This window comes from Piliocolobus tephrosceles, chromosome 10 (assembly GCF_002776525.5).
Source record: "Piliocolobus tephrosceles isolate RC106 chromosome 10, ASM277652v3, whole genome shotgun sequence".
In the NCBI taxonomy this organism is placed as follows: domain Eukaryota; kingdom Metazoa; phylum Chordata; class Mammalia; order Primates; family Cercopithecidae; genus Piliocolobus; species Piliocolobus tephrosceles.
In genome coordinates this window covers 42,005,731-42,028,192 of record NC_045443.1, presented here as the reverse complement: position 1 = coordinate 42,028,192, position 22,462 = coordinate 42,005,731, and the positions used below count along the sequence as shown (strand labels likewise).

Genomic DNA, 22,462 nt, shown 5'->3' with positions numbered 1-22,462 from the left:
TTGGTGACCACTAGATGTCTTTTTGCTGTAAGAAGATATTTTATGGTTAGATTTGCTGCTGAACAATGAGAAAAACGGTAGCAACTTAAAAGTGAAGGACCTAATATCCATGCATAATTTCTGTTTAATCATTGTGTTCATAAAATCCTTTGAGATTCTTTGCTATGAAAGTTTATACAGAAATGAAATTGTTATTTAAACTATTTAAAGAAAGTGTGCTTATATTAGGGTGGGCGTTAAATGCGAAGATCTTTTGAGGATCTTGCTTTGCAACCCTTAATATAGTGTTTGTCTATTTAATTTTCGGTTAGAAGAAGCTTTAAGTAAAGTTTTTCTTAATTACAATAGTTTTTCTTTATATGTACAATGAAAGGACACAAGTTTTAAGTCAGTTTAAGTAACTAAGTTTTCATTCAAATACACCTGGAGTCTGTCAGGAATAAAAAGGCAAGTCGTAAAATGAAACTATGATTTTTATCTAGGAATGCTTGTTAGAATCCTCATTTTAGACTTCATTAGATCATGTTTCTATTTTATACTCTCTTAGTAAGAAATTGGATTTTTGCCTTAACATATAACATACTTACCAGGCCCTTGTATTTTATTCCAAAATATTTTATTTTACTTTCAGTAATGTTTCCACTTTTAATGAAATCTCTCTCTCTCATTCTTTTTAGCCTCCAGTCAATACTTAACTTGGCAATGCTGAGTGATTCATCACTCTATATAAAGTTACCCTAGCTGATTTCGTTTTTAATAGCATTATTCATTTTGTCAACCAGCTATTAGTTGAGAATATTTCAGGGGCACAGTTTTGTGAGGTATGTGAACAGTCAACTTAAGGTACTAAAATTCTCTCTGAAGTCAAAGATCAAAAAGCCTATAGGAGTTTTTAGACTTTTAGAACCGAAGCATTCAGGAGAAGGAAAGGAAAACAGAAAGAAACTTGGGTCTTTTTGTAAAAATTGCTGACTATTTTAATGCCTTCTTGTTTATAAATACTCCCCAGATGAACCAGGTTTTTCACTTTTCTTTCACATGTTCAGGGACCATGCCATAACAACCTTAATTTTTTGTTAACTCTAAGCACCATCAGAAATAGAATATACAATATATAGATTTCTACAAGGCTTCTTGAAAAGACTCAAAATTTCTTGTTCTTTAAAACTTTGTCTCTATTATTTTAAAAATTAAAATATGGGAAGGAGTTAATAAGTCATTCTTTGAGAAATTTTATGTACATTCAAAAGGAATAAAAACTGTGACTGCTGGCAAGTTTTTAATAGATAACCTAGGGCTGGATTGAGTTTAGGTGTATTGAATAAGTTTTGTGGTTATATCGGGTCTGAAGCAAAAAAGACCATCTGATTGTTTAAAGCTAGAACAGAATAACACCTATTTGTTTACATATTTCCTATAGCTGCTTTTCTATTGAATAGTCATAATGGAGACTGTGTAGCTCACAAACCGTAAAGTATTTACTACCATGCTTTTTATAATATAAGTACGCCAGTGCTTGTTCCGACGTGTAAATGGCAAATTGGTTAAATTTAAAACTACCTATAGCTCTCTGAACATTCCTGTATTTAAGTCTAGATTCAAGGTCTTCAGATTACTGATTCTGTAACCATAAGGAATTCATATAACCTCACGGAGCCTCTCTTTCTTCATTTCAAAATGTGAACAGTGGTAGACTCGGCATTTGACTTTAAAGCACATACCTTAAAAACCCACTGGTAAGATACAGGAAAAGATGTGCAGGACTCCTTCCCACCATTTCACCATAAGCAAAATGTTGGTAAAAGGGATATTGTTGTATAAGAAGCCATCCCAAAACTCAGTGGCTTAAAGAACAATTTGTTATTTTCTCTTACAGTTTTGTGGGTTGACTGGGCTCAGTTGGGTGGTTCTCACTTAGACTCTTGAGTGATGTTAGATGTCAGCTGGGACTAAAGTCATGGGAAGGTTTGACTGGGCTGGATGTCCAAGATGGCTACTCACATGGCTGGCACTGATGCCATCTGTTTACTGGGTGCTCAAGTGGAGCTGTTTATTGCAGCATTCATACCTGGGCTCTCCAAGTTTCTTGGCCTTTTTATAGCAGAGTGGCTGGGTTCTGAAAGGGAGAACACCAAGAGCACACATTCCAAAAACCCATGTGGCTTTGGAACTTTGGACATTCTGGTACTTCCAACACTAGGCCATATGAAGTCTTGTAGTTTCTTATGACTTAGTCTTGGAAGTGACATTCTGGAACTTCATAAGACTTAGTTGTAGAAGTTTCAGAATGTCTTATCTGCCATATCTCTTGGTTAAGCAAGTCACCAAGGCCATTCCAAATTCAAGGGAAGAAGAAATAGACCCCACCTCTCAGTGGGAGGAGTACCAAATAATTTGTGATCATTTAAAATCTGTCCCAGGATGAAATCAAGATAACCAGTATCAGATGCATTTCCTGCTAGGTCTATCTTCTGCTGGAGTAGACCAGTGCAGGAATTAATCACACAGAGTACTATAGCCAGGAGCTCAGGGAGCCTTCACAAAGGCTTGTAGTATTCTCTTCTGTGACATAGACTTTATAATAAAAAGAGCAAGGAATCTCCTCAAGTTTAGATCATTTTTTCAGAGCGGTCTAATTGAGACTCCCTGAGGGTAAGGCAGCAGAGGTGATGACCCTGGGCACCGGTGATGGTCACAATGAACTAGTGTCCCACAGCTGGAGGGAAGCCAGACCCTGTCAACTTGTTGGTGTTGTGAGATAGATAAGATGTTGCTGGAAGTGTTCACACAAATGCTTATCATCACCTGTTGCTACAGCACGTTGTTACTGCATAGCAGCTTTCCCTTTGGCCCTTCTTTTTTTTTTTTTTTTTTTTTTTGAGATGGAGTCTCACTCTGTCGCCCAGGCTGGAGTGCAGTGGCCGGATCTCAGCTCACTGCAAGCTCTGCCTCCCAGGTTTACGCCATTCTCCTGCCTCAGCCTCCCGAGTAGCTGGGACTACAGGCGCCCACCACCACACCCGGCTAGTTTTTTGTATATTTTTAGTAGAGACGGGGTTTCACCGTGTTAGCCAGGATGGTCTCGATCTCCTGACCTCGTGATCCGCCCATCTCGGCCTCCCAAAGTGCTGGGATTACAGGCTTGAGCCACTGCGCCCAGCCTGGCCCTTCTTTATTCCACTGCATCCCATCCACCACTGCCAGGTGAACTTTTCTCAAATGTAGTTTTCATCATGTCACCAAGCTACTCAGGAGAACCCAAATTATCCAATTTGACTACAGATTAAATGAAATTACCTAGTTTGGCCTTTAAGACCTTCATTCCATCAACTGCATTTAACTCTTCTAGCCACATTGCTTAATGTTCACCCCTTGAACCTTGTCCCAGTAGCCAGGCTGGTCTCCTTCACCTGCTCCATGTGTTAACACCATCCTTGCCTCTTTTCCCTTGTCCCTACAACCTTTTCTTTTTGGAATGGTTTTATTCTCTTCTTTTGCCCTTCCAAGTACTTTCCAAATCAAGACCCTGATTAAGATGTTTCTTCTGCTTAAAGCGTTCTTTGAACAAGCCTTTCTTAAAATATCTTTTTGTTTTTATTCTGTATTTCAGTAGAAGTCTGGATAATACTGCTTTTTTTTTTGAAGCGGAGTCTCGCTCTGTCGCCCAGGCTGAAGGGCAGTGAGGCAATCTCAGCTCACTGCAAGCTCCGCTTCCCGGGTTCACGCCATTCTCCTGCCTCTGAATCACGAGTCGCTGGGACTACAGGCGCCCGCCACCGTGCCCGACTAACTTTTTGTATTTTTAGTAGAGACGGGGTTTCACCGTGGTCTTGATCTCCTGACCTTGTGATCCGCCTGCCTCGGCCTCCCAAAGTGCTGGGATTACAGGCAATACTGCTTTTTTATATGCTGTTTTAGTCTTGATCTCAGATCATATACTAATGGCAAGAGGAGAGGCTAACATTTATTGATTGTCATACTAATGGCAAGAGGAGAGGCTAACATTTATTGATTGTCTACGATGTGTCAGGTGTTGTTTTAGTTCTTTTCACGGTCTCATCCTTGCTCTATGTTATAATCACCTACAAAGTGAAAAAATGCTGTGCCGGTGTCCAATCCTAGCCAGCCTGATTTAAAAGAATTGGTGTGGGGGCTAGGCATCTGTATCTTTGAGAAGCAGCCCAGACAATTCTAATGTGTATTCAGGATTGAGAACCACTGGCTTTGGATGTGCACAGTATGAATTTTGTTAGATTGCATTTCCTTGGGGAGTGTGTCAGGTTTCACTGAACAAAATTGAATTTGGTGTAACTGAGAAATTTACATTTCATTTCATTAACCAGCAGACCCAAATCTGTAAGTTAAAGAATATTTAAAAATATAAATTACTCCAGGAAGGAAAACTCCTTTTTCAATCTTTGTAGTCCTGGCACACAGTACAGTGCTCAGCAGTTGACAAACAGACAATACATACTATTTGCCCTAAGTTGAAAGGACAGAAGCAAACAAGTAGACACTGCATTCAATTTATCTTCTCATGAGCTGTATCAAAACATTAAGACCCTTTGTTTTTCTGTCTTTTAAACACCTTTGAGGCAAAAAATGTGGGCTTCTCTTGTTTTCTGATAAACAGAAAGGTAAAGGATGAATTTACCTAACTTGTTATGCCTGGTGATTGAAGGCAAGGTTTGCAATTAGATCACGTGAATGAATTACTTTCAGATGTACTAAGTATTAAAATAAATCAAACCTCATTAGCTAATTGATATTTCTTTGTTCTAACTACTCAAGACAGATGTTTGCTGTTCTTTGGAGTCTTGTTTTGGGTCCACCCCACCATAGACTGTCTGTTCAATTGTGTATTATTTGCAAGTCGGAAGTTTAGATTTTTAACTTCTCAGTGGCCATGTACCTGGCATGTGAAGGAGGTCATTAAAACCATCCTTTTGGAATTATTTTCTTCTCTGTCATTATTATTTGTAATCATTTATTATTTATTATTAAATTGTTTTAATTAATTATTCATTAATTATTAATTTTAATTAACTATTAATATTATTTATTATAATAATATTCTTAATTATTTACTTCCCTGTCATTCTTTCCTAAGAGGGTTTTTTTTTCCCCCAGTGGTTGCCTTAGTAAGATACTTTGGAACTTTCTGTTATTTCTCCTCATCCTTCTTAAATGCAGTAGACTCCTGAAATTTATTTGAAAGTTTTATTAGTGGTCTTTAGTACTCTTCCTTCGAAATGTCAGTTCAAGTCGGTTAGTACCATAGTTTGTATTGCCAATAAGAATGTGGTTTCACACCATTTAGATTCCTGATGTTCTTCTGCTTTACTAAAGGAGAATGAAAAGAACAAAAAACAATTTTAAAAAATATTGTTTTCTAGAAAACAGAATAATTTCTCAGTAGCTAAACTTGTAACCTTGCTTGGCTATGGGATACTTGTATCACAGAACCATCTAGTCAGCTAAGTTAAAAAAATCAGTCCAGTTCACCATTAGGTTGACTAGAAGTTCCCATCTTGAATAAACATGCAAAATAAAAGGTATCTTGAATCTGTATCTTCAAATAAGTCATACAGAAAGTTCATGAAATTTTCTCTGAATACATAATTTTAGTCATTTGGATTCAGACAGGCCCCAGTTTAGTTCCAAAAATTTTAAGTCATTTTATTTGTCACTCATAACAGTTTCACACAGAAATTGGAAGCTTGATTGGTAGGTGTATCAGTCAGGGTTCTCTAGAGGAACAGAACTCATAGGATATATAGGCATATATATAAAGGGGAGTTTATTAAATATTAACACAAGATCACAAGGTCCCACAATAGGACGTATGCAAGCTGAGGAGCAAGGAGAGTCAGTTCGAGTTCCGTAACTGAAGAACTTGGAGTCCAATGTTTGAGGGAAGGAAGCATGGGAGAAAGATGTAGGCTGGTAGGCTAGGCCAGTCTAGTCTTTTCACTTTTTTCTGTCTGCTTTATATTCTAGGTGTTCTGGCAGCTGATTAGATGGTGCCCACCCAGCCTTTCCCAGCCTACTAACTCAAATGTTAATCTCCCTTGAAACACCCTCGCAGACAGACCCAGGATCAATACTTTGCATCCTTCAATCTAATCAAGTTGACACTCAGTATTAACCATCACAGTAGGATATGAAATTTTGAGTGTCTCAAGATGTTGTGTTAATATAAACTGACATCATGCTGTAGAACCTGACCTGTTTATATATTTTTCCAGAGGAAAGGCCATTTTTTTTCTTTCTCATGGAAATCTTGGGAGATGTGTCAGTTATCCAGGGTCAAGCTCTTATTGAATAACTAACTGGCAGAGTCATGGTGCATGAAATCTCTATCTCTCATGGCTAGTAATTAATTATTATATTAAATCTTTATTGTTTTTCTCATCCTTTTTTCTTTTAATTTGCTGTGAGAGGTCATAATCACATTTCAGATGTGTTGAATGTTAATGAATCAATGAGATAGCATGTGTTAAATTTGTAGCTAGTCCAGTGCCTGATATATAGTAAGTACTCCTTAAATATTATCATTATAAATATTGTTCAGTGAGCCTACAGTTAATCATTTCTAACATGATAAATGATTAAGCAACTGCATCTAGATGGCACTGATCAGGTTTGAAATGCATTTTATATAGGATCAAATTACCTTTTCTACCTTTTTCAGAGCACCTTCCAAGTAGTTCTTAAGGGTTTATGGCACATCTATCAACTTGTCACTTTGTTTTCTTCAAAGCTGAGTTTCCTGTTTTGGTCATTACTTAAAAAATGTATACGGTTCACTAAAGTTAAAAGTGCTACATATATATGGTATGTATATATGTATACCTTCAATGCAGTGCATTGTTGCATTGTTTTAAATGGTGATTTCTTAAGACCATTCAGTGCTCCTGCAATCACATGCTCACTGGATTAGCATTTGACTTAGGTCAAAATAGGAACACATAAAAAAAAAAAAGCACTTCATTGGAATTTTACAGTGATTTTCACATAAACAAGCTTAAACAAGATGTATTTGTGTATAGCAATCAGGAATTGACTTAAACTCATGTGTAAATATGTGTGTCAAAAAGATGATTTAAAATGGTGAAAAATTGTACACAATAGAATTTCAAGCCTGTCATGTCACAAAATGTGAAGAAGTCCAGTTCTTTAGTCAAAACTAGAATTGTTACTATAGATTATGATTAATTTTTTTGCAATTACAGATTTTGATACTGTCATTTTGATTACAGCTTTTATATATTAAGATAGGGTAATGTGGAGCGATATAATAGACTGTTCAGTTAAAATGGTTTTTCTGGTTAAATTCAGCATTAAGATCAGACATCTGTAAACCACATTTATCACTAAGAATTTAATTGATCATTTGAAACAAACACTTGATTTAATTGATCATTAAAACAAACACTTGATTCTTTAAAAGCCCAAATATTTAAAAAAGTCTAAAAGCATTAATGTTAACAACTTCCCATTGTGTGCTAGGAAGAAAACTGCATTTATGATTAATCTGCAATTTGAAAGCACCCAGGACCCTGAAATAGTATAATAATTCTTATTGGGAACTATACTTATTTTGATACATCCTTCACAGAAATTGTGAAAATAAACATGAACATAAACAACTTATCAGTTAGTTAAAATACAAGTCTGAAATTACTGTGTTCTTCAAAAAGGTATGTAGTCATATGGAAACAATATTCACTGAATGTGATTAAGAAAAGGAAAGAAGTTGTCACTTGAATATGAAAGGAGAATCATAAAAATATTTATTTTCAAGTCATGTTTTAGATTTCAAGGTCATCAATTATGAAAGACACCATGTTTTAGGATGGGTCAGGAAGCAAGGGAAGGATTAATTCTTGACTCTCATTCTTTCCCTAAGACCAGGGAAGTTTTCTGTTTGTGAGTTTGGAAGACCATTTGCTCAATTACTAAAAAAGTTTTGACTGTTTAGAATGTGCTAGGCATTCTGTTGAGTGTGTCATGGTATGGGCAAGTGCCCACTTTAGGCAATCTCCACCTACAGTTATATTGTATTAAACACATTCTATGAAAGGACATGGTGTGTCTAAGGCACGTAACCAAAGCATGGCATACAGTAAGTGCTCAGTAATGGAGAGGAGTTATTCATGTTTTATCCTTTATAACTGTTGTCATCTACTGAGGAACAGAGTTTAGCTTAAAATGTTAAATTCAAAGGGGATGATTCATCATTTCTATGATGGTTTTATAGTCAAACTAATAGAACAACTTATACTAATGAGACTTCAAAAAAATTTTTTAGAAGTTTTTAGTCACCAAAATGGGTCTCTTTTTCATACTTTTGCACAGGAGTAATAAATAGTTCATGCGTCTCTCCTGAAAATTTTATGAATAGATTATTTTAATAAAACTATGCAGAGCAGAATTACACGGCAACTCACTATACTAGAAACACATATATCTTCAGGGTGACTAGATTTCTCTTGAGATAAGATGGGATTATTCTCAGATACTTTAAGTCATGTAAATGTGTTCAGAAACACCACTTTTTCTTATGGAATCGCTCAGTAAATTTACTCTTACCAACTTTGGAATCCAACTAACTATATGTTTCAAAGAACCATCTGAAATAAGCAAAGTGATATAAACTTTAAAAATTAAATGTAAGCACATAAGATTTAAATCGTTTCTTGGTAAGTAGGATATCTAGAGCTGTGCTATTTAATGTAACCCCTATTCGTATGAGTCTATTTAAATATAAGTGAATTTAGATTAAATATTCAGTTATTCATTGTATTAGCTACATTTTAAGTGTACAGTAGCTATATGTGGGTAGCAGATACCATTTTGAACAATGCAGATGTAGACATTTCCAATAATCACAGATAGTTTTCTTGGACAGTGTTGCTCTAGGGTATTTTAAATAAAGGAATATTTGATGTTTACTGTTTACAATGATGACGGCACAGAAAATGATCTAAGAAGCTTGGTGTTTCATAGTCTCTTTGCATCTTTCCACCACACCTCTCAAATCTTGATATTATTTAGCATGCTCTTTGACAGACAAAGGCTACTTTACAACAACTTTAATTTCAAAACAAATTAAAACTAAGCAAAGTATTTACTCAATGACTTTTAGGAAACTGGAGTTTTGAATATTGTCTTAAAGAAATGGCTAATCAATGAGATCAATACTTTCTCCGCAGCACCTTCCAAACCTTTTCTTCTGAGCGCCCCACCATTCTACTCGGCGTGCTGTGGTGGGTCCTGTCGGCGCACTGCATCCTCCACTGCTTTTGCAAGTAAGTTTTTATGCTTCATCAGCAATGCCTCAGTTACTCTGTAAACGAAAGCTGCAGGATTTAATGTGCTCTGGAAAACTAATTGGTAATGCAATGGCAATGAGCTAATTCCTCACTAAAAATCACAGCAATCCTATTCAGGAGCTTTCCAGAGATTTATCAAACCTCAGCACACTGAGCAATTGTGAGCAGTTCTAATGGCATTGAAACCCAGGGCCGACACATCACCAAAAGCAACTTGTTTTCCATTTGATATAAAAGATCTCGGAGGGACCGGTTTGGCTTTTCTGAAATGTGTAGCAACACTCCTTTAAAGAAGAGAAAAAAGAAAAGGAAGGAAGGCGAAAAAGTTGTGCTGTGTAAAATTTCCATTCCGCTTAAAATATAACACAGAAAGTCACTAAGTATCTATGGAGAATAATTTAAAATTGTCAAGATCATGAGAGGAGATAAATCTCTCCTTTTTGGCATCTTGAAGGTAACCAACTAGAACTGTTGGAAATATTTTCAAGAGAACTCTTTTCTCCCAACATTATAAACGCAAAATTTTAGTAGAGTCTGGGGGTGGAGTGGGAATGACAGACTTTCGAAATCTCGCAGCGTGCACACACACACTCTCACAGGCAAAGGAAAAACACAGGCATAAAAGTAAAGTTCCCCTTGGTCTTGAGATTTCTGGGTCAGATGAGAATCTCTAGGCAGGGAATTTGAGTTTATGATAAAGAGATCCAGTGGAGGGGTGCATTTCTTTCAGCTGCCCAAGAGAAAACACTTATTCAGCTTAACAGCTCTGTCAGGTGAAAAGTGAAATAAGAGTTGAGTCAGGCTCCTGTGCCGAACCCCATCACGGTTGAATTCAGATCCCTGCTGCCTCTGTGCAAGTGTCTTGGGAATGGTTCAGGAAAGCAGTTGCTCGACAGAATAATTCCTGACAAGTGAGGCAGCAAATGCTAGCGGTTTAATGAGCTGCAGGCTCTGAGCATCTCTTTAGGGGGCTGATACTTTCCCACAGAGCACTTTACATGGCTGAGACCCGGCCACAATGGGTGACAGACCCGTGACCAATCGTCACTTTCACTCGACTCATCCACACGCGACCTCACCACGATTTTTCACTCTGCAGATGAACTTTAGGAACCATTTCACATGGAAAAGGCTTGGGCAAGGGTCAGTTGCCCTTTTGTATGGTCATAAAGCGAGGCTCTGTGTGTCAGTCTTTTCTCCTGTCTCACATTCCAAGTGAATTTCTGGACACCATTTAAAACACTTGACTGAAAAATAAAGCAGTGAATGAAACTGACTTTTATAGACTCATTCTAGCTCATCTTCCCATATAACCCTGTCTACCTGAAAAGGGATTTAGTGGACGAGCTGAGTGTATACAGGGACTTGCTGAATACATAGGGCCCATTATCAATTGTGGGGATTGTTTATTAACCAGGACTGATACACGACTATTTTGGAAGTGACCTATTAATTGTCCATTTAACTAGAATGTATTGAATTCAAACAGAAAAATAGAAACCATGACTAAACCTTTTACTCGCTCCTTCAAGGTGGTCTCCTATGAGGACAATTGAAAACTCTTGTGCAAATTAAGGAGACATTTATCACCATATATGAGAGTATCAGGAAAAGACTTCTGGAGTAGAGACATAAAACCCAAATATCTGGTACCGTATCATGGTGGCATCTCTGTGGAATTAAGTCTTCAGTGTTAGATTTCGGGAGTGGAGATCAAAAGAGGTCCCACACTTAGCTTCAGTTATTTCATCATGATATGATACTGGGTTTTTACTTCAGAAACTCTCTGGCAGTTCAGGTAAGTGGAAATGGACAAAAAATTCCATTTAACAGGTGGACAGACATTCATGTGTGTGTGTGTGTGTGTGTGTGTGTACTTATTTTATAGGGACATTTGAAGAGTCTCAAGCTATCAAAGTTTGGGCAGTTTACTAGATAGAAAAGAAAGGCTGGGCCAGTTCAATAAATAGAGCATGTAAGAGTAATGCTAAAGACATTTTCTAGATGACTTTATCTTCTCTGCTGCTTGAAAAATTACTTTAAGCAGGTCTTATTTTTCTCCGTCTGCTTCCCAGTTTTTCCTACTTTGTGCCTTTTGCATAACTCTTGTAAATTATAGTGTTTAACCCTAGAGGTTTATGAAGTCCTGTGTCTATCTTTTTCTTAAAAATAAATATACAATCTGAAAATCAGTGCAGCTCTAATCAAGGATAGAAAATGATTCACTTGATTTGGCTTCATTTCTAAAGTTGGCATTTTAAAACAGTTTAGAGATCCCACAAGTGATTTTAATAAATGATAGTTTCTCATATTATTAGTTATAAGTCTAAAATGAATTTCATATTTTCTTATTTATAATGTTCATTTGTATTGGCAGCAAATAATAACATGGTAGAATTAAGCTGTCAATAAATAATTTTACATAAATAAGGTACAGTTAATAAGGTTTACATCTGTACAACAATTTTTAATAAGACATTTACTAGTTTTTCTTTTTTTCTTCTTTTTTAAATAATAAGAATGATTTTTATGCCAGGGTCTTTATATTATTTTCCATTGTACAAACAAAGGAAAGTGGACTGTTCAAATAAACTTGCATTAAGTTTCAGCTCAGCCAAAATTAGGTTTATATTGAAAAGTGTAATAATTGATTAAATCAATGGCCCTCATCATTGTTTCACAATATTGCTTCACTCTTTCCAAAAGAGTAGGATCAGACCAGCACATTTTTAACTAGGCGAGTGAAGTATTATTTTGACTCTTTGCATGATTCATTTATTTAATATTGATTTAGTTTGTCTTGTGAACTTCTTAGATTTACGACTAACTTCTTGTTGCAATGTGAAAACGATCATTCATTCAATGGCCTTCTCACATATAGTAAATAGTTTAATAGGCTATTTAAGCACAACACTTACAGTGGGGAAAAATTAAAAGGCAGTGCTAACAGTTCTCCCCTCACCCAAAGCAGTGTATGGAAAATCTTTGATATTACAACCACAAGGTTCTTTTCAAAATAACATATTTCTCAAATAACATGAAATGGAAAGTTGTGGAAATTATGTAAATAATGACTTTTAAAAAATTACTTAGAGTATAGGAATCTTAATGATGTAGACTAGCTAATTGAATTAATCAGATAATTGTTTTGTTTCGTCTTTGAGTACCCAACTTGAATTTGACCTTTGAATTTTACACCTTAAAAGACAAAGCTTAAATTTGGAGCAGCGTCATAAAAATTTGAGCCAGGAAAGTATTCTTCTGGGACAAACTGCTCTGCCTTTTGGGAGATGAACTTATATTCTACATTTTAAGATAATTGTACTATCTTCTTCTTCTTCTTGTTAAAACTTAAAAAATGTAATACACTCTCCAAGTTTGAATTTTTAGGATTGTGTTGAAAGCAGAAAGGAAGGGACATTATTTTTCTAATTGTGAATGTAGGTTGGGTCTATGAGTTTCATGGTCAAAGACGGGGAATGCTCTGATTAGTATTCTTACCACCTGTCCTGACTGTGTTCTCTTTTACTGCTCTCAGCTGGAGTGGCCAGTGGACTGAGGACACTGAGCAGGATCTGTGGAAATCTACAAAAGGTTGCATACAATTTTTAAATACGGATTAATCTTAGCACTATAAGATCTTCAGAGGGATGCAGAATTTTTTTTCTAATATAAAAAGAAGGATAATTATATTGCCTAAAACATAGTCGAGTTTGTGCAGTAAGTTGAATAGGTGTTGACTTCTCAAAAGTACAGGGAGGGCTGTTCCATAGATAAGTGGCATTCAGTCAATCAAGAACAATGTTTAAAGGGGTCAGAGACTCAAAGACAATGGATTTTCCAAATTGATGGCTCTATTCAGCAGTTCTAGAGAGGCAGTGAAAGTATTGGAGTAACATTCCTGGAATGGAGTTCCTTTTCTCCCCAAATGTTCTTAAGCAGTTAAAGGGTGGGTGATGGGTGGGGGAGGGGAACTGCTTAGCAATATGGGGTGGTTGACTCTGATTTTGCCCTAGTTTGAGCATAACATGAAACCTAACAGGGCTACTTATAAAGTCCTGATTTTTGGTTTCCAAAAACAAGTGAAGAATAGGGGAGGGGGAGAATGGCTGAATAGAACAAAGCAGGAAAGCATTGTACTGTCAGCTCAGTATGTGTCTACAAAATGATACAGGGTTTTTGGATTGTGCTTTTGGAAATAGACCATCCAGAACAAGAGACATCAGAGTGCTACTGGACTCTGAAATGGTCAGACTGCCTGCACCTGTTCAGTTCTGGAGGCCCACTTTAAAAGGTACATTGAACAAACTCTCATATGAAAACCAGGTTAAGAGGTATACAGCAACTTAAAATAGCGAAGACTCTGTATGACTAGTTAGGAATTTTGAGTATTTTTGTCCTGGAGAAGAGAAATGCTAGGGAGAACATGAGAGTTTTCTTTAACTCAGGTCTGCTGTATTCATATAGATATGAAGTGTAGAATTGGGACCAATGAGTGGAGTTTAGGGAAAGTTAATTTTTGGCTTGTTATAAGGGAATGATTTCTAGCAAATCAAGCTATTTGATAAGTGTTATCATGTGGCACCCCCAAATACAAGATTATATAGAGACAGAAGGATAGACTTAATTTAAATCACACGGGTTTGGCAAATGCTGTGTCTTTTCTCCAAACTTCAAATCTGCAAAAATTACATCTCTCTGTCTCTCTCTCTCTTTCTCTCTCTCTCTCTCTCTCTCACACACACACACACACACACACACTTGAAAATAAGAAGGGTAAGGAAGCTCTTCATGGAAGAGAAGCCCCTGAAAGGTAGGAGGTAGGAAGTCTCAACTGTGAGGAATATTACAGCAGGAAAAGGTGAGCACACAGACAAGAAACATCCCCTATTTGAGGAAAACTGACTCCAGGAGGGAGAGACACAGACTCAAGGTTTGCAATGAGCTACTTTTGAGGAAATAGTTAATAGAGGCTGATGGTGTTGTAGCTAGCCTGTTGGAGAGGCCTGGATTAAACAAATGACCTCTTATCCCTTTCAGTTCTGAAAAGCTGTTGAATCTATATAAAAGGATGAAAGAATTCTGTTTCTGAAAGTGTTATTGGTAGCCCCCGGCTTGAGTTATCCTGAAATAATCCTATTTTTTACTAAAAGCCTTGAGAGGTTTAGATTCAGTGGTGCTTCATAGACTTATGCTGTTTTTTTCCTTACAAAGTCAGGGGATACCGGGTTGTGAATTAGTTTTTAATATGGAAAAACTGTAAACTTAGAAAGCAAACATTAAACAACATGGCTTGTTAGAAGTGGCCTTTATATAGCACTCCTTGGCCTACCTCAGGGTAGCCCAGGTTGCAAGCAAAGGCTAGGACAGAACAGGAAACAGAGAAGGCCAGTGGCATGGCAGGTGTTGGAAACTATACTGGGGCAAAGAGCAGCACTGGACATGCATGATCCAGAAGCCTTTCAGAGCTTCTCGAAGCAATAGGTGAAAAGATACAGGAGAAAGGAAGTGTTCCCGAATGGGATCAATGGTCCAGAGATTAACATGAGTTCTTTGTGAGTCTAAACATTACACACATTACTGGCCAGCTGTTCACAGTACAAGATACTTTTGAATTGCAATGGTAGATAGGCCAGAGCTGCAGCTATTTGCTCTTGGTCTGATGTTTAGAAAGTGACTGGATAAGGTCTCTCTTTGTTTGGTAGTGTTTGCTGGCTGCTACAGACACCGTTGCCCTGTCTTCAGAGTTAAGTCATGTTTTCTGGAAGTTGAGGCAATAGAGTGAGGCAATGATGACCACTAGATTGTCCAATGCTGTGTTTCTGTTTCTCTGTCTCCCCCCACCTCCCCTCCACAGCATACCTCCATTTGTAGCACCCTTCACTGGGCCCTTCATACAAGGCTGCTGGGGAAGGAGGTGATTAGGGAGCATGTCAGGATCCAGGGAATCATACCTTTGAAAAGTTTTCTATCCCGGGTCATTCTTTTTTTTCTTTTTTCTTTTTTCTTTCTTTTTTTTTTTAAGATGGAGTCTTGCTCTGTCATCTAGCCTGGAGTGCAGTAGTGGCATGATCGTGGCTCACTGCAACCTCTGCCTCCCAGGTTCAAGCACTTCTCCCTGCCTCAGCCTCCTGAGTAGCTGGGATTATGGGCACACACCACCACGCCCGGCTAATTTTGGTATTTTTAGTAGAGACAGGGTTTCACCATGTTGGCCAGGCTGTTCTCAAACTCCTGACCTCAGGCAATCTGCCTACCTCGGCCTCCTGAAGTACTGGGATTACATGCATGAGCCACTGCACCCAGCCTATCCTGAGTCATTCTGCTATTTTAATGTGACTCTTCCCATTTCCCCACTTCTTTCCTTGCCCACTCGTACCTTTGATGATCTTTGATGTAATTTGACAAAGGCATTGATTTGTCTTCCTCTGCTTTGATGTGTGACTTTAATTGCACAACTTAACTTTCTAGAACCTAGGTTTTTCCTGTAAACAATGGGGGAAGTAATTTCTTCTTCCAGGGATTGTTGTAAAGATTACATGACATAATGCATGTAGTTGGCAAATATGTCGGCACATGTAAGCCCAAATATATGTGGAAGCTGCATAATAATAATATCCTCGAACTGATAGAGACTGTAGCTCCTTAAATTGGTGACTCCAGCTTTTAAAGCCTCATTTCTGCTACATGCCTTGTTCTCCATGCCTGTTTCTTTTTATATTGTTTGTTTATTTTTGTTTACCTGGAAGTATCCATAAAAGTCAGACATTTGTCATACATTTATGAATAGTTGTACATGTGTTTTGGAGACATAAAATTTAGGGGCTTATATGTATATTTAGAAGGTATGAAAGTGGTATGGGTTCATCAATGTGGTTTGTGGTTAGATCCAGAGATTGCCCATAAAAGACATGGGTGAGCCATGGGAAGGAGCATCAATGGTGGTTTTGGAATAGCAGCATTGTCATATGCTTCTTGTAGGAACCACATTACATCACTTTATGAGAACAAGCTTGATTTGTGTATTGAGGTCAGTGCTAAAAGAAACCAGACAACTAGTAAAGAAGGAAAAATTATAATATTCTTTATTTTTGGTGTTATTTTTTGCTTGTCTATTGGTTGAGGTCTTGTTTGTTATGGGGCACTGAAACTTGAGGACCAAACCCAGTAGTTAACCCTTTGATCCTTACAGCCACTCCAGATCTCACCTTTCAAGATCAAGGGCTAGTTTGGGTTGATGATGCCCCAAATGTTAATATATACTACAATGGTAAGAATAATTTATTTGTAGGCTTTCTTGTTGGGAATCTTTATCAGGGGAACCCACCCCCAATATTTCAATGTAGATTCTTTCTATTTTCCCAAAGTGTCGTCTGGCTGAGAAATAAAGAGAAAGAGTACAAAGAGAGGAATTTTACAGTTGGGCCTCCAGGGGTGACATCACATATTGGTAGGACCGTGATGCCTCCCTGAGCCGCAAACCCAGCAGGTTTTTATTAAGGACTTTAAAAGGGGAGGGGATGTATGAACAGGGAGTAGGTCACAAAGATCACATGCTTCAAAGGGCAAAAGAGAGAACAAAGATCACATGCTTCTGAGGCCAATAAAGGTCACAAGGCAAAGCGCAAAGCAAAGATCACAAGCAAAGGGTGAAACCAAAAACTCCTGAAGAGGGTCTATGTTCAGCTGTGCATGCATTGTCTTGATAAACATCTTAAACAACAGAAAACAGGGTTTGAGAGCACAGAACTGGTCTGACCTCAAATTCACCAGGGTGGGGTTTTTTCCCCACTCTAATAAACCTGAGGATAGTGCAGGAGACCAGGGCGTATTTCAGTCCTTGTCTCAACTGCAGAAGACAGACACTCCCAGAGCAGCCATTTATAGACCTGCCCCCAGGAATGCATTCCTTTCCCAGGGTCTTAATTATTAATATTTCTTGCTAGGAAAAGAATTTTAGCGATATCTTCCCTACTTGCAATCCATTTATAAGCTCTCTGCAAGAAGAAAAATATGGCTGTATTCTTCCCAACCTTGCAAGCAGTCAGACCTTATGGTTGTCTTCCCTTGTTCCCTGAAAATCGCTGTTATTCTGTTCTTTTTCAAAGTGCACTGATTGCATATTGTTCAAACACAGGTTTTACAATCAATTTGTACAATTGTGGTCCTGAGGGGACCTACATTCTTAGCATACAAAGATAACAGAATTAAGAGACTGAAGTAAAGACAGGCATAAGAAATTATAAGCGTATTATTTGGGAACTGATAAATGTCTATGAAATCTTCACAATTTATGTTCATAGGTTAAAGTAAAGACAGGCTTAAAAAATTATAAAAGTATTAATTTTGGGAACCGATAAATGTCCATGAAATCTTCACATTTTATGTTCCTCTGCCACGGCTCCAGCCAGTCCCTCCATTTGGGGTCCCTGACTTCCCACAACAAATCTTTTTCTTTACTTAAAAACAACTTGTTAGGGAAACGTATGGATTGCTACTAAAAGTTTTAGGGGCATTTATATGAATTTTATTTCCTTGCTATTTTATTTTAACTTGTAGATCTTGGTGAAGAAGAGCCAAAATGAATAGAATCTTGAGCCTTACTTATACAAATTCTACTTAGAAAAAAAAGGGTACATATTTTTTCCATTACCATAAATTTGTTTTAGACTCTGTATATAGACACAAAAGGTTTTTTTTTTAACTCAGAGGACATTTGCCTTTCTAAAATGCTAGGTTGGTTATGTCCTTCTTGAAAGGCTTCCCTTGACAAGTTATAGCCTAAACTTGTTTCAGGCATCCTTGACCCTAATCTGTCTTTCCAGCCTTTCTCCTGTGTTCTTTCCAGTCATACCCTGCAATCCAGAAATACTAGGTTGTGTGAGATTCTTAGGTCTGCCATGTTTCACACTTGTCTTCACCTGGTTTCATGCCTCTACAAATGCTAATTCCTCTACCTGCCTTTTCCTCATGTGCCAGCAAGAGGAATTGCTGTTCTTCTAGGTGCTGCTCTCTCTTAGGACCTACTTTGTTGACCATCCTAATTCAGTGGCTTCTTATCTGGTGCACTAATGCCTTCTGTGCTGTGGTCTCATCCCACAGGCTGTATTCCTTTTGGACTTTTCCTTATCAACTGTGAACACCTTAAGGATGGATTTGGATTCATCTTTGATTATTGCTCAACAACAACTCGGTAACTGACAGGTTATTCCCAAAAAGGTTGCTACAATGCTTGCCTGTTTTCATTAGAAAATAGAACCACACTTAAAACATGGACAGTGGAGATGAATTATTTGTCCAGAATTCTATAATGCAATGACACAATTTTGTGTTTACTTTTGTCTTTTCCATTTTTTCTCTGCATTTTTGCTTAGTTGTGAACATAATATGTATCTTAAATATCATACTTTTAAAAATCATAGTGTAGGTACTTTCTTTGCTGCTGCCTAATCTTCATAGTTCTCATCTTTAATGATTCATTTAAATTTTACCAAGTGGATAATTTACATATGCATTTCTTTACCAGTGTATAGTTATTTTTTCTCCTAATTTTTAATACTTATTGCTGTAATAATTATGTGTTGGATACATTTAGAAATTAAGAATGCCAGAGTGCAGAGGAAAGAGCCACTGATTTGAATTCAGAAGATCTTGGTGCCAGCTTTGTTCCATGTCCTTTGTGTGTCTTTGGACCTTGACTGCTCTGAACACTTTTCATCTATAGTGAGGGATATCTGTGGCATATGATTCTTGTAAAGATCAAATAAAATCCAACAATGGGAAGCGAAGTAGATTTGTGGGATCCTTAATGTGAGCTAAGCACTGAAATTTTGCTATCTTATTTCATTGAATCTTGGGAGCAGCCTTATAAAATCAGCTGGAAGAGACTGAATAACTCGCTTTAAGACATGTGTAAGGGCTGAGATCAAAACCAAGGAATATTCAGAGAAGAAACGCACTTAGGAAAAGATGCACATGTTGAGATATTCAGAATATTTTTATTATTGATCAGTATTTCATAAAACTGCTTAAATCTCTGATAAAGAATAGTGAATCTAGTTGTCAAAGTCTGACTTCAAGATATGATCTTGGTATGAGACAGGCCAAAAGAATTAGTGATGTAACAGGGGAAATAACCAACATCCTATGTGAAGATGAATGGAGGGGCATCAATGAAAGTAGACCTTTATAGAGAATTGGGCTTGATGACATCTCAAGGTTATGGCAATTCAAAGAAGACACAGAATTACAGAGCTGGAAGGAAAGAGGGAGAAGTTAGTGGTTCATTTTGCAGAGTGAGGATGAATTGTAATGAGATGTAACCTAGGGCTTAGCCAGGAGATGTTTGTTATCTTTTAGACAAATAGAAAAGGAAGCTGTCACATTGTAGAAGCCAAATTGACAAGATTTGTTGTCATTTTCCTTCTAAAATACGAATCAGATAATGCCAGTATTATGTAGGGTTAGTACATTTATTGTGGTATCTGTCTCCTGGGTTTGAAACCCTAGCTTTGTGACCTTGAACAAAGTTACTTAACCTTCCTAAGTTTCATTTTATTTCTGTAAAATGGAGAGAGTAATAGTAGCATTCATGCCATAGATTCAATGTGAGAATTAAATGAAATAATGCATGTCAGTGGCTTAACACAAAGTAGTCATTAATGGTGGTGTTCAGTGTATGTTTATTATTATGTCCTGTCCTACTTCTATTGATCTTCATTACCTACCCAAACCCTTGCAGTTCTCTATTATCTGACTCCATTCCACTTTAGAGGTCCAAATGTCTTCAAAGGCCTGGCAGGTAAAACACAAGCTAAGCAAGACTGTGGCAAAGTGGGGCCACATGTTCCATATAAAAAAGAGGCACCTGCTACTCACTTTAAGCCCAGTGTGGTTACCTTTGAAGAGGTGTCAGAAACCTGGACTTTATGTGGAACTTCCTGCTTTTTAAATGTGTATAACTAAATGAGAATTCTTAACCAACATGCTAAGACCAAAAAAAAGCCCATTTGCAGACTGGATATGGTTGCCCTCTTGCAGCCTCTGCTTTATGCCTTTCTGCAGACCTGATGACTGCTTACTTTTGCTTGCATAGACTTTATTCCTTGTGCTTTCAGACATACTAGTAACTGTTTGAATTGGCTTTGGTTCTTTCTCTCTTTAATGGTATTGTTCTTTTAGACTTGACTTGACCTGACTCTTTTCTCTGAATTCATCATTTCCTCCTCTGTGATGCCAGTGCACTTTGCAGATCTTTCTATTCTAGTACTTAAGACATTCATTTACTTATTTATTCAGTAAATAATTATTAAGCACCAGAATGCATAGTAGCTATAACTGTAAGCCTGCCTTCCTGGCGCTATGTTACAGAGTTAATGTTCATGAGTCACCCCTCCCATAAGAAGGTGAGCTCCTTTAGGGTGGGAACCATGTGCTCTTTGTCTGCTTTCTTCAGCAATTGGCTCTGTGAGCCTGACACCCAATGTATTAGTTTTCTATTGTTGCTGTAACAAATTACCATGAACTGAGTGTCTTAAAGCAACAAGTACTTATTATTTTATAGTTATAGAGGTCAGACCCTGAAATGGGTCTCACAGGGCTAAAATCAAGCAGGGCTGTGTTCGTTGTGTAGGCTCTGGGGAGAATCTGTTTTCTTGTCTTTTCCAGCTTCTTGAGGTTGCCTGCATTCCTTGGCTTCTGGCCCCTTTCTCCAACCTCAAAGCAAGAATGTAGCATCTTGAAATCTCTCTCTGACTAGGATCTCCTAATTTGGCTCCCTCTTCCAATTATAAGGAATCTTATGATTACATTGGACCCACCTGGATAATACAGGATACTTCATCTCGAGGTCAGTTGATTAGCAACTTTAATCAATTTGCAACCTTAATTTTCCTTGCCGTGTAACATAACATATTCACAGGTTCTGGGGATTAGGACATGGACATCTCTGAGAGCCATTTCTCTGCCTGCCACACCTCGGAAGCAGAATGAGTGAATGAACCATGAAAGCCTATAAACTCTCAGAGCATGGGAACCAGTATTGTGCCTTTTTGAAAGAGGAGTTTCTGCCTTTTTGACCTCAAGGAGTTGATGATCAGTGGAATTGCAGGGGAGTGACTGAGAGCCCTTCAGTTCTCTCTTCTCTTCTCAGATTAAACATCTCTGACTTTTGCAAGCTTTCCCTGTCCCAGGTTTATGTTAGACCCCTTGTTTTGTGTTCCCAAATCTCCCTCTTTAGGAATACAACACATTTGTGATGCTAGTTCAATAAATGCCCTTCTACAATATTTTACAGGTAATGAGGGCAATTAAACATATCTGTCTTATTTCTCATTGTGTAATATTGAGCAGAGTGTCTGGCATATGGTAAGTGTTCAAAATTTTGTTGAAAAAATGAGTAAATAAACAAATGAAGAATTAGAGAAAAATGAAGTTTTTAAATCACCTACTACTTAATCTACATTGGGGCTTTGTAACTGGGACCTTGGGCTGTCTGATGTGGCATGCAAAATTGGAAGGATGAGCAAATGTACATTTCCCCTGCACTGGGGAGCAAAGAGTATTTATCAGATTCTCGAAGGAGTCCATATTAGTCTGTTCTCATGCTGCTAATTAAGACATACCAGAGACTGGGTAATTTATAAAAGAAAGAAGTTTAATTGACTCACAGTTCAGCATGACTGGAAGGCCTCAGGAAACTTACAATCATGGCAGAGGGAGAAGCAAGCATGTCCTTCTTCACATGGCAGCAGGAAGGCAAAGAATGAAAGAAGTGCAGAGCAAAGTGGGGAAAAGCCCCTCACAAAACCGTCAGATCTCATGAGACCTCATTCACTTTCATGAGAACAGCACGGGGGAACCACCCCCATGATTCAGTTACCTCCCACGAGGTCCCTCCCTCAGCACATGGGGATTACAATTCAAGATGAGATTTGGGTGGGGACACAGAGCCAGACCATATCAGAGTCCATAGCCAAAAAGAGATTAGGAAGTACTGCTTTAAGTGAGCAGAGTTGAATTGAGGTCATTTGGCCATAGTACAGAGTAGGAGGATACCATATTGTCCTACAAAAGACTGACTTCTTTCTGAAGCTAACTGGGCTTTTGTATCTTTTTCCTTCGGC

General features: G+C 37.7%; 1 protein-coding gene across 1 annotated transcript in view; it reads left to right on the top strand.

Moving 5' to 3' along the window:
• The window catches only part of DBX2 (developing brain homeobox 2), a 36,571-nt gene that overhangs the window by 5,758 nt on the left and 8,351 nt on the right, over positions 1 to 22,462 (top strand). Inside the window, exon 2 of the mRNA XM_023231166.1 lies at positions 9,219 to 9,314. Coding sequence (XP_023086934.1) covers positions 9,219 to 9,314 — 96 coding nt within the window. The remainder of the gene's footprint in view (positions 1 to 9,218; positions 9,315 to 22,462) is intronic.